Consider the following 16,983-nt stretch of genomic DNA (forward strand, 5'->3'; position numbering starts at 1 on the left):
AAACAACAACCCTAAAAATAAAATAATGATCTTAACAGAGAGACTGATGAATAATCTACAACATCTGCTCTGTTTCAATATGAACTGTTATCCTCAGCACTCTAAAAAGATATGATGAAATCTCAATGATGGGTCATTAAATCCTAGCCAACAAGAAATGTTCCTATAATCAAGCAGCAGAAATTGCTCATAAATGCAGTATGTAGTTGGGCACTACATAAACGATTTGGTTGTTGCTTGTTCATTTTAACTAGACACCTTCCAGTCAAAATTTAAACTTTTCCTTTTTGTTAATACATATATGTATTTTATATGGTAAAAAATAAAATTACATTCCCATGTTCCTTGCATCAGCTTGACTCAGATATTCTTCAGGTCCAACAATGTGTATAGTTTTGAACATATTCTTGGCTTTTTCCCAAAACCTCTTGATATGTTTTTCATGGAAAACTTCCTGAAAAAGTATTAAAATACAGAATTAATGAGAAATCAGTAATCCTGTGTAAAAATGAAACATGACATAGAACAGTCTAGTGCTAGCCTTCAGCATCTCAGAAAGCAAACTGGAAATATAAGCCATGGTCCCATGAGTTTAGACCAGATTGTAAATGTAGGTGATTTTCTCCTCCATTTTTGCTCAAGATTCTCCCTCACTATTCTAACAGATAACTGCTGAGAATGATGAGCTTTGGGTCATCTTTTCAGTGCTTCTGTGTAATACAACCAATAGACCAGCTTTAGTATTTCTTGCTAAATATATCATGAAGCAAGAGTGCATGTCATAATGATAACATTTTTTATTTATGAAGTATCTAAAATAATTACTAAAAGCCATAACCAAAGCCTAGCCTCTATCAAAACACCAAAAGAAAAAAAAACCCAGCCAGCTCCACCCACAGTCAGAGGCAGTATGATTCTGAATACCAGTTCCTGGAAACTGCAGGAGGAAAGAGTGCTCTTGTGCTCTGGTTCTGCTTGCAGATTTCCCACAGCCATCTGGTTGGCCTGTGTGAGAACAGGAAGCTGGACTAGATGGGTCATTGACCTTATCCAGCAGGCTCTTCTTACATTCTTATCCAACAGTCTTATAATCAAATTTAGACAATGCACTCAAAATAAAACAAAAAGTAACTTTTAAAAAGGAAGAAGCCATAAAAAGTTAGACCAAAATGAGTCTTCTGTATTTTTCTTTTTTCTAAAGAAGAGATTCAGTTGACTGAATATTGGCTGGTAAAAGCCCTTTTCACACATTCAATCCAAGCAGAATAAACACAAGCGTGTGGAAAGGAGCATCATGGTAGCAACACCTCTACTCCAACTAACATACATAAATTTGTTTCAAGGTCCAAAGTAATCCTAGTTGCACAGACTTTATTAAGACATTGAAAAAAATGCCCATATGATTGGCAAGGGAGCTTACTGCTATAAAGTCACCCTTCCCCATACGTATGCTTGTTTTACCTTGAATGTCAGAGATCAGGAGTAGTAAGAGAGAAAAACAGATTAGAGGAAGAGATATATGGTTTGGTAAGCAAAAAACCACAGAAGATCACAAAGATCAGGAAAAAGAATATACCAGAGCTGGAAATAAACAGGTACTAGAGGAAGAATATATTTTAAAAGTAAATAGAATCTGAAACTGAATGCAAAAGGTAACTAGTGAAAAGAAAACAGAAGCATAGAAACATGATATAAGTGTGTAGGGGAAAAAATAAGACAAGTGGGCAGTAGGTGAATGTAAAACAAGGGACTTAAATCCAACTAAAATTGCCTTACAATAACCCCAGAAGCAATTGGGAGCATGGGGGTGGGCAGAATGAGTTGTATCTAAGGCTGCTGTTCTCCTCATGTAACAGACATCCACTTGCGCAATAGAACCTCCCCTGCCGTCCCCTGGACGCACTCAAAATCTCTCCAGAGGGTTGGGTGACCCTCCAGAGCAGTTATGGGAACACATGGGGGGGAGGGGAGAAGTTGATGTTTTGTCAGTTGTGCAGCATTGAATACAAGCTAATAACTTGTAGTAATACTGTATATGGCAACTCAAAATAATGTCACTTTTCTAATGATAAAATCCAAGAAATGAACAAGAATGTCAAAATCTGTGCAATAGTGGCATTGTATAATTCAGGTGCAATCCCAACCCTGGGAGTAAGGCCTATTCCAAACCCCCTTCAGCCTGGTCACATGACTTAGCAACCCTGTGGAACTTAGCCAGCAAAACATCAATGGTGTAAGCCAAATCCCTGCAAATTCCTGCTGAATGAAGTTTGGAAAAGGGGAAACTTAAGCCAGTGTAAGTTATGTTTAGGATTCAGTTATAGTTAGGATTGCTCTATATGCCTGGATCCTACCTACTGAATTTTGTGGCTGCTTAAATAACAATAAGCTTGTTACGGCATAAGCTTTGATGTACTAGAGTCCACTCTAATCTTGTGGCACCTTAAAGACTCTTGCTTATTTTTGCTGCAACAAACCAATAACATGACTAACCCTTTAGAAACTGAATTTATATAGTTTTATTATTATTATTAAAAATAGTAATAGCAATAATCATTCCAACAGTAAAAAAAATCAACCCACCTTTAGTGAGTCCTTCTTTAACTATTATTTAGAGTAATAACTTTCAGTTTGAGCTTGGATGTTATCACTTACTAAAAACATTATAATAAACAGCAGGAACTTTCACAGTAAAAAATAACACTGGAAATTTTGCAGCAGAATAAACAAGCCCAAGATCAACTGCTATTTTAGGTCACCCATACTATTTTTTCAGAAGTGTTAACTCCTTAGGCTGCAAACCTGGGTGTAAGACACACTAAACACAATGGGACTTACCACTGAGTAGACATGCATAGCATTGCACTGTTAATATATTGGATTTTCTCCTAAAAGGAGATTGATGAAAATGGGAGGTTGTAGCTGGGTTGGTTAATTATGAAGTATAAGGTTGTGATTTTTTGCCCATGGAATTTCATTCTATACTATACTGTGACCTGGCTTCTTATTCCTGGAGGCATGTTCATCATTGTTTTCTACTTATAAATCAGAGTACTTAAAGAGTGGCAAAGAGATTAACCCATTGTGTGGGAAATTTTAGTTTTATTTGATTAGCTCTAAAATCTGGTTTTAGACATGTGTGTGTAATGAATTTAGTATCTTCCCTGAACCCCTAAATCCATCCTAGCTAGCCAATAAAAATATTTAGGTGAAATTGTGCCAGGCATACTTTTATACAACACTTTCTTTGTTTTTGTGAAACTGTTTGAGTTGGAAACCAGTATATGTAGAATTGTTTGTATTTGTAAAGTGAATACAAAGGATTCTCCACATGATTGCATGTTTATTTCATTATTTAATAATGAATAAATTAGGACATAACAAAGCAAGATCTTTCGTTGGACTAATCTTTTCAGGAGCAACAGCATGCAAAATACAGTTACACATAATTGTTTATCAGAATATGCCTGTCATAAAGAATTCTGAATGCCTCATCCAGAAAAGTTGAGTGTTAGCACCAACAAGAGTTGATCCAGTGATATACAATTTTGCAGTATTTACAGTGCTTTTCTCCTCACTGTCAATGATCCTGCAAGTTTTCACTTCACAGAATTACACTTGCAAGGGGAGAATTGGGCTGCACTTGCTGGGTTCTAAATCATGTGGGGAGCATACATGCATACAGTCTCTGCATTTCAGACATTCCCCATCCAAACGTGGAGGGTGGGACTGGCAGAGAATGCAAAGGTGGGGTAGGATCAGCAACTGAGGTGTCAGGTGAGGATTGAATGGGGTTTGGGGTTTGCAATCTGGAATGAATTGGAGTACAAGATGATGAGGAACAAGAGGTATCATCTCACACTGATGATGCACTTAATATCACTGAATACTTACCCACAACACTCTTCATGTCAAACTCCATGCAAGTAAAGAAATGCTCAAGATTCTACAACAAAGGTTCTTCCTATATACGGAGCAAGAAGTGCCAGATGTCCAAGCTAGATTTAGAAAAGGAAGAGGTACCACAGACCATATCGCAAACATATGTTGGATAATGGAATGGTGCAAGGAATTTCAGAAGAAAATCACCCTGTGCTTTATAGATTACAGCAAAGCTTTTGACTGTCTAGATCATGAAAAACTATGGAATGCATTAAAGAAATGGGGGTGCCACAGCATCTGATTGTCCTGATGCGCAACCTATACTCTGGACAAAAGGTTACTGTAAGGACAGAATACGGAGAAACAGATTCCCAATTGGAAAGGGTGTGAGAAGAGTGTATTTTATCACCCTATTTGTTTAATCTATATGCACAACATATCATACTGAAAGCGGGACTGGACCAAGTTGAAGGAGATGTGAAAACTGGAGGGAGAAATATCAATAATTTAAGATATGCAGACAATACCATACTACTAGCAGAAACCAGTAACGATTTGAAACGAATGCTGTTGAAAGTTAAAGAGGAAAGCACAAAAGCAGGACTACAGCTCAACGTCAAAAAGACTAAAGTAATGACAACAGAAGATTTATGTAACTTCAAAGTTGACAATGAGGACATTGAACTTGTCAAGATACCTTGGCACAGTCATTAACCAAAATGGAAACAATAGTCAAGAAATCAGAAGAAGAATAGGAGTAGGGAGGGCAGCTGTGAGAAAACTAGAAAAGGTCCTCAAATGCAAAGATGTGTCACTGAACACTAAAGTCAGGATCATTCAGACCATGGTATTTCTGATCTCAATGTATGGATGCGAAAGTTGGACAGTGAAAAAAGCGGATAAGAGAAAAATCAACTCATTTGAAATGTGGTGTTGGAGGAGAGCTTTGTGCATACCATGGCCTACGAAAAGGCAAATGGGTGTTAGAATAAATTCAAATCTATCATTAGAAGCTAAAATGATGAGAAACAGAAGGGAGTAGAAAAAGAGAACACCAAACAAGAGATGATAATAATAATAATAATAATAATAATAATAATAATAATAAAATTTTATTTATGAGTCACCTATCTGGCCGAATTAACGGCCACTCTAGGCGACATACATTAATACAATAAAATACAATATACAATCAATAAGACCATCATTCATCTAAACACCACTCTACCAATTAATAACAACATTAATAACTAACCCGCCCCAGAGATCCCATAGGCCTGCCTGAATAGCCAGGTTTTCAAGGCCCGGCGGAAACCTATTAGGGAGGGGACATGGCGAAGATCGAAAGGAAGGGAATTCCAGAGGGTGGGGGCCACAATCGAAAATGCCCTTTCTCTGGTCTGCACCAGTCTTGCTGTTTTAACTGGTGGAACTGAGAGAAGGTCTTGTGTGGCTGATCTCGTCAGGCGGCATAATTGGTGATGCTGGAGGTGCTCCTTCAGATAAACTGGGCCGAAACCATATAGGGCTTTAAAGGTCAACACCAACACCTTGAATTGGGCCCAGTAAATAACTGGTAGCCAGTGTAGATCTACTAACACCGGAGTAATATGATCATGATGATGGCTGTTCATGATCAACCATGCCGCCGCATTCTGTATCAGTTGTAGTTTCCGGACCATTTTCAAGGGTAACCCCATGTAGAGCGCATTGCAGTAGTCTAAGCGAGAGGAGACCAGGGCATGTATCACCCGTGGGAGCAGATGGGCAGGAAGGTAGGGTTGCAGCCTTCGTATCAGATGTAATTGATACCAAGCTGCCCGGCTCACTGCCGAAATTTGAGCCTCCATGGACAGCTGGGAGTCAAGAATGACCACAAGGCTGCGGACCTGGTCTTTCAGGGGCAGTCTTACCCCATTGAACACCAGGTCTATATCTCCCAATCTTCTCTTGTCTAGCACTAGCAACACCTCGGTCTTGTCGGGGTTTAGCTTCAGCCCATTCCTTCCCATCCATCCACTTATGGATTCCAGGCACTTGGACATGGTATCCACAGCCAACTCTGGTGAGGATTTAAACGAGAGATAGAGCTGAGTGTCATCTGCATATTGGTGATGATGACCCCCAGCGGCTTTACATAGATGTTGAATAGCATGGGGGAGAGGATAGAACCCTGTGGCACTCCACAAGTGTGAGGCCAAGGGTCTGAAACCTCATCCCCCAGTGCCACCCGCTGGCGCCTGTCTGAGAGATAGGAACGGAGCCACCGTAAAACAGTGCCCCCTATTCCTAATCCCTCCAGGCGGCCTAAAAGGATACCATGGTCGACGGTATCGAAAGCCGCTGAGAGGTCCAGGAGGACGAGGAGGGTATATTCTCCCCTATCCAATGCCCTCCTCATATCATCCACCAGGGCGACCAAGGCTGTTTCAGTTCCATGTCCAGTCCTGAAGCCCGATTGGAATGGATCTAGATAATCTGCTTCATCCAAGTGTGTCTGTAACTGTTTGGCCACCACTCGCTCAAACACCTTGCCCAAGAATGGTAAATTAGAGACTGGGCAAAAGTTATTCAACTCTTGGGGATCCAAGGAGGACTTGGATGGGTTTTATTACTGCCTCCTTGAGGGCTAGTGGCATTGCACCCTCTTCCAAGGATGCATTTACCATTGCCTTGATCCCTTCGCTCAGTTTCTCTTTGCAGCTCATAATGAGCCACGAGGGGCAAGGGTCCAATAGACAGGTGGTTGGCTTCACAGTAGAGAGCACCTTGTCCACTTCCTCAGAGGGAAGAGGCTGAAACCGATCCCACTGGACTGGAATGCAACTGGCCGACTCTGGCTTACTTCCTGTATCCACGATGTACGGAATCATGTTCTTCAGGCGTTCGATTTTATCGGCAAAGTGTGTAGCAAACATGTCACAGGAGGCTTTAGAATACTCCATGGGTTCCTGAGCAACTGGACCGACCAGGCTTCGGACCACTTGGAACAACCTCCTGGGACAGCACTCTGCGGACGCAATAGAGGCAGCAAAGAATTGCCTCTTTGTTGCCTTTGTTGCCACCTGGTAGGTAGCTATTGCTGCTCTAACCAGTGTCCGATCGTCTTCAGAGCACAATTTCCGCCATCGGCGCTCTAGTCGTCTCACCTCTTGTCTCAGACCCCGCAGCCGTGGTGTATACCAGGGTGCTATCTGAGCTCTATTCAGGGGGAGAGGGCGTTTCAGAGCCACCCGGTCCACTGCCCTAGTGATCTCCCTGTTCCACTCCATCACCAAGGTTTCGACCGGGCATCCTTCAGCAGGCTCCAGATCTCCCAGCGCATTCAGGAATCCTTTAGGATCCATCAGGCATCTGGGGCGGACCATCCTAATAGGTCCTTGTCCCCTGCAGAGGGTGTGTGGCATTGAGAGGTCTATATTCACTAGATAGTGATCTGACCATGACACGGGTTTGGAAAAAACAACCCCCGTTTTCAGAACACTTCCCTCCCCTCCCGAGACAAACACAAGGTCAAGAGCATGACCGGCTACATGGGTGGGCCCTATATTACTAAGGTGCAGTTCCCAGGAAGTCATGGTTTCCATGAAATCCCGAGGGGCTCCAGTGAGGGCTGCCTCGGCATGCACGTTGAAGTCCCCCAAAACCAATAGGTTGGGAGAAAGCAACTGCACACCCGAGACAACCTCGAGCATCTCGGTCAGAGAGGCTGCTGTGCAGCGGGGTGGGTGGTACACAAGCAGAATCCCTAAACTGCCCTTTGGGCCCAGCCTCCTGTACATGCAGTCAACAAACTTGGTCTCATGGAGAGGGGGTCTGGCGAAAACCAAGGACCCCCGATAGATGACTGCCACTCCCCCTCCCCGCCTACCAACCCTCGGCTGCTGTGCTTATTGGAAACCGGCTGGACACATGGCCTCAAGTGTAGGAGCTGAGGCCTCATCCAGCCAGGTCTTCGTAATACACACCAAGTCTGCATTCTCATCCACGATCACATCATGGATGAGCGTTGTTTTTTGTGCCACAGACATGGCGTTACATAACAGCAGTCGAAGGTCGGATGGAGTCCTGCTTCCCCCAGTTATCTTCTGGTTATGGGCAGGCCTGGAACAAGGGATGGATATTATACATCTATCCCTTGTTCCCCTAAACTGGTATGGCCTGCCACCAGCACCTCTCCAGGATCTGCCGCCTAGCCTTTTAATATCATGGCTCCCCACCCTTCCCACAGTATCCCCCCCCCGGTCTGCACATGCCCCAATCCCTGTCCGCCGATCAGGCAGGCCCCCACCCCTAAAACTGCACCAGAATGTCCTAAATCTTAAGTTAGAGGTGGAGCCCGCGCACCGGCTACTCCAGTCCAGGTTTTCCAACGTCTGTGCTCCTCCTGATTTCTCAGCGGGGCTTCAGTCTGGGGGTTTCAAGCATTGTTCACTGGAGGCGACGTCCTTCACCCCATCCCTGCTGGGCTCGTGTCTTGACTTCCGGCTTACTTCTACGGTGTCCACCAGCGGCTGTCAGTTGCTCTTCGCTGCCGCTTCCATAAAGGAAGTCACAGACCTGAACTTACAAGATCTGAGCAGGGTGGTTTGTAACAGATGCTATTGGAGGTCGCTGATTCATAGGGTCACCATAAGTTGTAATCGACTTGAAGGCACATAACAACAATAAACACTGCCCCAGCATGGGTGCAGACTAGTAATGTCAACAGGTGTGAGTATCAGCAGCCATAGTGAGTGTGGACTGAAGCAACTGTCTCAACTATCTCTTTACAACTAAAGATAAAGGAATTCTCCCTCTCTTTTGCTATGCACCGGCCACCAGAATTCACTTAGAGAATGAACGCACCAGTCATTGCTGATCACATCTCCCTTCTCAATACTAACTATCCTAACCTGATTCTTACAAAATGAGCAAAAGCAGTGACCACAGATAGCTAAAGTTTATACGAGGAATATGTGCCGGTGAAGTTAAATAGTGTGTATATGCAAAGGCAGGGGGAGAACCCTCATGGGGGGGGGGAGAGAGAGAGAGAGAGAGACTTCAGAACTAAAGGTACACTGGACAATGAGCTAGAGAATTGGTCTGGAGGCAACACATGGAGCAGTCCAAATAAAATGCTCATTCCAATGTGAAGAAATGGTTTCTGACTACTCTGCTGCATGAAACAACATACTCTCCCCCGTGGTTATACCTGTAGATTCCAAATCACAGGAACCTGAACAATTGAACTTCAGAATTATTTGCAGGATCTATTTAATATTTGTCTGTACATGGTGTGAACTCATCACTTTCAAACACCAAAGGAACCAAGTATTCTAAGTCTTAATAATATAATTGCATATCTTATACACATTACACTGTGGAAGAATGGAGGAGTTGGCATGTTTACAATGGAACTGTATTCTGAACGTGTGTGTGTATGTATATGTATGTATGGTTACTCACAAACAGTATATATATATCTAGACATGAGAGCCGGATGTCACCTCATTATCATGACCACTTCCTGGTGAAGTTTGGACTTACAACTTCAATCCTTCTTTGTAGGGTTGGTGGACAGATTAAGATGGTCCACCCCCAGAGACTAATGGAATCCACTGGATTCCGAATGCCCTGGGGGGGGGTTCCAGTAGGTAGACCAGGTGACCTTGTTGAATCCCTTGCCACGCTGTGGAACAATGAGATGAATTGGTTTCTTTTTTTTTTTTTTTTTTTTTTTTTTCAATAATTTTTATTCAGATTTTCATAAAACATACAAGACAAAATCATAAAACATTCAAAGACAAAAAACAAAATCAAAAATAGTTAAACAAAAAGAAAAAAAGAAAAAAAAACAAAAATAAAAAATAAAGAGTAAAATATTGACTTCCCATTTGTCAAAGATCAAATCAGTTATAAGTCTATAATATATAGCAATCCTGTCTCTTAAGTCATATTATAAAATCACTTTCCTCCAGTAGTTATCTTACTTAATCATCAAATCTCATAAACATTACTTTATTCTTTCCACAAAAAGTCAAAGAGAGGTTTCAATTCTTTAAGAAATATATCTATCAATTTTTTTTTTCCAGATAAGCATATCGATTAATCCATCTCATTACTAATTATGATAATCTTATTGTCATAACCATAGTCAAAATAAACATTTCAATTAATCCATCACATCAGAATCTGTTAGGTTCAGTAATTTCAGTAGCCATTGTTCTATTATCTCTATTAGTTCCATTTTCCATCTTCCATCTTCAGTAGTCTTGTTAAGTCCAGTAATTTCAATATCCAATCTTCCATTATCAGTATTCCATAATAATCTTGCTGTCAAAGCCATAGTCATATAGTAAGAGTCTGATGGGAATTACCTCTATCCCAAATATTTTCTTGCCATCCATTCTGAATAAGTTGCTGAAATACTGCTGTAAAATCATATCTCTGTTCTTTTTTTCAAAATACACTGGGTCATCTCTTAAAAGTTTTTCCATTGTCACATGGCTGCAGTTAATTCCATAGATTTTCTCTATATTGGGCTCCATCACATCATTCCAGTCCAGAAGATAATCCATGCCATTGATAACTTTATCTCTAGAATCTTCATTAATTTCTTCAGAGATAACATTGAGTTCCAAACAATAGATTTTATTTCTAAAGTCCATAGACTCCAAATCTTGTTCCTGTTCCACGTTTGTTCCAATCTCCGGGATCTCCTCTCTCACAGGGACCCCTATTCCAGTCTCCAGGGTCTCCTCTCTCACAGGGACCCCGGTTCCAATCTCCGGGGTCTCCTCTCTCACAGGGACCCCTTCCAGGGTCACCTCTCTCACAGGGACCCTTATGTCTTTAATCTCCTGCTTCATTTTACTCAATTCAATTTTCGTTATCTCAATCTCATCCATTATTTTCTGAAACATAGTTATTTCCAGATTCTCAGCCACTTTCTTAATTGCCATTTTAAAAGAAAAATATAGGAAAACCACTTCTTATTTCAGCAACAATTGGGTTAATACTCCAAACTTGGTGACATCACAGTATAAACAGAGCAGACAGCCTTATCTCTCCAATAGTTAAGTAAACAAAATGCAGTTCCCAGGATCGAAACAATTAATGGCAATCGTCAAGAAACAGATTCGTCAAAATAAAATAGACCAAAAAGAGAGTAGTCTCAAAACAGTATAATATTTTTCAAAATAAAAATCTGGAATAGAAATCCCTCTTCTGTGTGTATCTTTAGAATGCAAATCCAGGACAGCTTTTTGCAACAAAAACAGAGATAAGCTATTAATTAGTGCGTAGCAGAGAGAAGTTACGGCTCCCCAGTGAGATGTCAAAAACCGATCAATCTGGCAAATCTCTTTTAAACAGCAACAATTTAAGTCAAGTAAAAGAAAAATATAGAAAGAAGGGTGCTTGCCTGTTAGTGCGTTCTCTCTTAGAAGATAAGATGAACGTTCGCTTTAACAGATAGAGCTTGCTGTTGAAAATCCGTCCCACCTTCGTCGGCTGGACCTCGTCCCATAAATTAATGAGATCTGGTCGTCCCAACAAAAATAGGCTTTGAGGTTAATCTCTTCGTTTCTCCCTACCCGGGAGAAGTTTAATCAGTCAAAAAAAAAAGAAAAAACTGACTGATATATCTGAATAAGCTTCTTTTGAGGCAGGAGCCCGTCTCAAAAGCAGGCACAGGCTAAGTCACCCTTCCCGGAAGTCGAGATGAATTGGTTTCTTGACATGGTTGTCCCTGAGCGCCCTCTCCAGCATTATGGAGCACTTTGGTACACCAGTAAACTAAGGGCAATAAAACAGGCCAGATGACGGCTAGAGCGCAAGTGGTAAAAGATGTGCTGTGAGTCTGATCAGGCACGAGTAAAACAACATAACCATGCCTACTGTGTGGTGGTGAGGGTAGTGAGGAAGTCCCACTTCTCAGTCTCCATCACATCCTCAAGTAGCCACTCAATGGAACTTTTTTGTATTGTTGGGGGTATTCTAACATCAACTCCAGGAAATGGAGTTTTAAACCTTTCAGAAGCCCATAGTGAATTGTTTGCAAGGCACTTTGAGGTAAAGCAGCCCACCTCCATAGCGATCTTCCTACCCCATCCACATCTAGTGTAGTCCCTAGTGAAGTGTCCAGTGCAACATCCACTGCAATTTTTTGAGATAAGTTTCAGCTGATGCAACCTGATGACATGGACAAGGTGCTTGCAATGATGTGGCCAAAAACGTGTCCTCTCGACCCTTACTCTGCTTGGCTTATTAAAGCTTGCTGTAGGGCATATGACTAAATAGATTGGGGTGGGAGTCAAAGTGTCTTTGCAGGTGGGAGTGGTCCTAGCCACTCTGAAAGAGGTAATGATCTAACTGCTCCTGAAAAAGCCCACCCTGGACCCACTGGTATGTTACAGCTGCCACCCAGTCATAAATATGTACTTTTTAGGGACGGTGATAGAGAGGCTTATGGCGCAACAATTACAAGTACTCTTGGATGAAACAGATTATCTTGACCCATTCCAATCTGGGTTCAGGCCTGGTTATGGGACTGAATCAGCAGTTGCTCTGATGGATGACTTTTATTGGGCGAAGGACAGGGCAGTGCAACCCTGTTACTCTTACTTGATTGCTCAACAGCTTTTGATACCATTGACCATGGTGTCCTTCTGAGCTAACTTGGTGAGAAGGGTATTGGAGGCACTGTTTTAAAGTGGTTCTGATCCTATCTCCAGAGGCAGTTTCAGAGAACAGCATTAGGTAACTGTATTTTGGCCCCCTGACAGTTGTGCTGTGGGGGGCTGCAGGGTACCATCTTATGCCCCAGGCTGTTTAACATTTATAGGAAGCCCTTGGAAGCAGTTATAAGGAGATTTGGGGTGGGGTGTCAGCAGTATGCTGATGATGCCCAGCTCTTTTTCTCTGTAGCATCTGAATGGGGAGAGGCCGTGCAAGCCCTGGACTCGGTGGTGGGCTGGATGAGGGCCAATAAACTGAGTGTGAATCCTAGCAAGACAGAGGTGCTGTGGGTTGGTGGCTTCCAAGTTCAAATAACTGGTCAGTTGCCTGCTTTGGATGGGGTTGTACTCCCTCTGAACGAGCAGGTTTGTAGTCTGGGGGTGCTCCTGGATCCATCTTTGTTGCTAGAGGTGACCTCTGTGGCTAGGAGTGCCTTTTACCAGCTTCAGCTGGTAAGACAGCTGTGGCCATTTCTGGACTGGGATAGCCTGACCACTGTTGTCCATGCAATAGTAACCTTCAGGCTGGATTGCTGTAATGTGCTACATATGGGGCTGCCCTTGAGGTTGGTCTGGAAGCTGCAGCTGGTGCAAAATACGGTGGCGTGACTGCTCACTGGGACAGGGTATCACCAACATGTCATCCTGTTGCTGAAAGAATTGCACTGGCTGCCCATTAGCTACTGGGCCAAGTTCAAGGTTCTGGTTTTGGTGTACAGCTATACAGCTTGGGACCAGAGTATCTGAAAGATAATCTTACCTCTTACATACCCAGTCAATCACTATGCTCTGCAGGTAAGGGCCTCCTGCAGAAACCATCTTATCAGGAACTCTGTTCCACACAACATGGGAAGTAGGCCGTAGCAGCACCTACCCTTTCGAATTATCTCCCCTTAAATATTAGACAGGGGGAACAGGAATAATACTCTGCCGTTGTTTTAAGGGGGGAGAAGAGAAAGAGTGGGTTGTTTGGTGGGTTTGAGAGAGTGGTTTACCAGGAGAGAGTGGAGAAGGAGGGGGGTGGAGTTCAGATTAGTATTGACTAAAACCATATGCTTATGTGCCTTAAGAAGAAATCTTGTTAATCTTGTTAGCTTTGTTGTCTTTAATAAATACTTAATTTGGTTTACCAAAGGCCTGATCCTTGGCTGGGGTTTCACAGACCAGAAGGGAGGGTAAGGTAATGACCAAGGCTGAAGGGGAACTGTAACAAATGGTGGCAGCGGTGAAGAGAATAACAATACCAGTATTCAGAGTCTCTGGGAATACTAGTATCAGGACGTGACTGGTGGTTGCCTAGCAGGGGGATCTGTTGAGATCTGTGCTAGAGCGGGGAGAGAAACAATAAAAAAGGACAGTCCGGACTGGTGGAGTCCCTGGTGGTGCCTAGTGACAGGCAGTAGCCACGCGCAGGTAGGAACCTGACAGGGAGAGCCAGGGAAGGGCGTCACAGGTATTAGGACGTGACTGGTGGTTGCCTAGCAGGGGGATCTGTTGAGATCTGTGCTAGAGCGGGGAGAGAAACAATAAAAAAGGACAGTCCGGACTGGTGGAGTCCCTGGTGGTGCCTAGTGACAGGCAGTAGCCACGCGCAGGTAGGAACCTGACAGGGAGAGCCAGGGAAGGGTGTCACACGTCTCCCCGCTCTAGCACAGATCTCAACAGATCCCCCTGCTAGGCAGCACCACCAGTCATGTCCTATAACCAGTAGTCCCAGAGACTCTGAATACTGGTATTGTTATTCTCTTCACTGCTGCCACCATTTGTTACAGTTCCCCTTCAGCCTTGGTCATTACCTTACCCTCCCTTGTGTCTGGGCTGAACGTATAAAAGGAAGAGTGAGAGTGGAATCTGGGGGGGGGGAGAAGAGAGAGAGTGGGTTGTTTGGTGGGTTTGAGAGGGTGGTTTACCAGGAGAGAGTGGAGAAGGAGGGGGGTGGAGTTCGGATTAGTATTGAGTAAAACCATATGCTTATGTGCCTTAAGAAGAAATCTTGTTAATCTTGTTAGCTTTGTTATCTTTAATAAATACTTAATTTGGTTTACCAAAGGCCTGATCCTTGGCTGGGGTTTCACAGACCAGAAGGGAGGGTAAGGTAATGACCAAGGCTGAAGGGAAACTGTAACAAATGGTGGCAGCGGTGAAGAGAATAACAATACCAGTATTCAGAGTCTCTGGGAATACTAGTATTAGGACGTGACTGGTGGTTGCCTAGCAGGGGGATCTGTTGAGATCTGTGCTAGAGCGGGGAGAGAAACAATAAAAAAGGACAGTCCGGACTGGTGGAGTCCCTGGTGGTGCCTAGTGACAGGCAGTAGCCACGCGCAGGTAGGAACCTGACAGGGAGAGCCAGGGAAGGGAAGGGCACCCATAGCACGTTTTCATAATATGAGTACTGGCACTTCATATATTTTTTATGAAAAAAGCACTGCATGCCTACACATTCTCTCTCACACACACATTATTTTTATGTAGAAAGAAATCCATTTAAAAGTTTTAGAATGTAACTATGTTGTCAGTCTATATAATTGGACTGATTCATTTACTAACTTAGGAAAATAACTATTCAATTACCACCTGAAATACTTACATTATTGTGAATGAAGAAGCTAAGTTTTTCCTTTACATATTCCAGAGTCAACAATCTGTCTAAAAACTTAGGCAGGAAAGGAGTTGGTTGTTCAATGAAAACACCAATTGTTACTCTTGGATTCTCCTAAAAAATAATACGTGGACAAAAAAGAAAAAAAAGATAAGAAAACCATGGAAAGCATTTTCTTCAAAGTCTAAATTGCAAGCTGGGCTTATGGGGAAAAAATTCTTTGCTTTTATGCAAGCTATAACTTTGAAGAACAGCTTTAATTGCTGTTTTGAGGTACTGTCAGTCATGCACATTAATAAAACAGCTTAAATGATACAAAAAGAACCCATTCAATGTCGCATGAAATAAATATGCAAATTGCTGTCTAGGAAATTAACAAGTTTCATACTGCATTCCTATATCCACTTTCCTGAGAAAGCCACATTAAAGAAATAACTTCTGAGTAGACATTTTATTTATTTAGTTAGAATAATTTCTCTAAACAATTACATGTATCTAATTGCAGTACAAATCACTGATAGGAAACAAAAACAGCTATCTTTTAAAAACAAATGAAGAAATCATTCTGTGGAATAACCTTGAGTTATACAGCTCAATATTATACAAAATGTATGGTGAACATGGTTATAATAGACACCCAAGCCACGTTCAGGTAAAGAGTTAAACTGAGGAAAGGGCACCCTCTATGGCCACACCTTCAATGTCACCAGATAACTAGTGGGTATTTAGATCTTTGTGGGATTATTTCAAAGGTCTGAAGTTTTTTTAAAAAATGCATTCAAATGAACATGCTTAGAAATTGACCTTGCAATCTGAACCCCTGATAACCAGTGATACCTGTTTGTGGGGAAGTTTCTAAGTGTGTTCAATAAAATGCACTTTTAAAAATCTTTCAGACTTTTGTGCTAATTGTGGAAAGATCTGAACAGCAGCTGGCACACCTGGTGACATTAGGAGAGTGCACCCCTGCCCCTATTCCCAGTTTAATCCTTCACTTGAACACTGTTCTAGTCTTAATGGGTTACTTCAATAGAACTTTCAGGAGAGGGGCTGAAACCATGATCTTGCAACTGAAACATCCCAAGCAGTTTTTACTTCTCAAGACTATAAATTTCTTCTCAAAATTAGAAACAAATGGAATTTCACAGCAAGCTTGTAGGTTCACTCTAAGACGCAAGGGGATTTGATAGATTCCACCATGGGTCCAGAATGTTTCAGAATCAAGTAGGCAATGTTGCACAGGAGCCTCCAATTTCAAAGCAGCTCAACTGTACCATCATGGCTGTGCATAAGGCATGATGTGCCTCAGTGGAATGTTCTACTGCATTAGCAAAGGCACTGGAATCCACAGGATTCAGGTACTCTTCCCATTAGGACATCCCAAATGCATTTTAAAGAAGAAATTCAATGGCTATCTTGATAGCAAATCTATGTCCAGTAAGACACTTCTAGAACAGAACTGACTAGTTCCATCCATCTGTATTCAAAAGCGTGGGTGTTTCATAGGCCTTTGAATCCTCTGTAAATTCTGGCACCAAGTTTAGATGGTAAGACTTCTGTGTGTTACAGTTGCACTATATGTGGGAAGTCTAAGGATGGATGCATGCTAGATCTAGGATTGCACTCTGACTAGGTTTCCTGATCCTATGAGCTGAAGGCAAGTAACACCGTTAACTGTCAGCAAAATACACATCAGAATCCACTAAGAACCTCCTTCATTTTAGAGTGCTATAGGGTTTTCACCTGGAAATGCTCCAAATATTCACATGCCTCTTTCAA

General features: G+C 42.3%; 1 protein-coding gene across 2 annotated transcripts in view; it reads right to left on the reverse strand.

Annotated features, from left to right (window-relative positions):
- PLOD2 (procollagen-lysine,2-oxoglutarate 5-dioxygenase 2) overlaps positions 1-16,983 on the reverse strand; it is a 93,943-nt gene that overhangs the window by 20,761 nt on the left and 56,199 nt on the right. For both annotated transcript variants that reach the window (XM_061636952.1, XM_061636951.1), the window contains exons 9-10: positions 15,193-15,318; positions 333-454 (exon numbers count right to left, since the gene is read on the reverse strand). In XM_061636952.1, coding sequence (XP_061492936.1) covers positions 333-454; positions 15,193-15,318 — 248 coding nt within the window. The remainder of the gene's footprint in view (positions 1-332; positions 455-15,192; positions 15,319-16,983) is intronic.

This window comes from Rhineura floridana, chromosome 7, assembly GCF_030035675.1.
Source record: "Rhineura floridana isolate rRhiFlo1 chromosome 7, rRhiFlo1.hap2, whole genome shotgun sequence".
Lineage (NCBI taxonomy): Eukaryota > Metazoa > Chordata > Lepidosauria > Squamata > Rhineuridae > Rhineura > Rhineura floridana.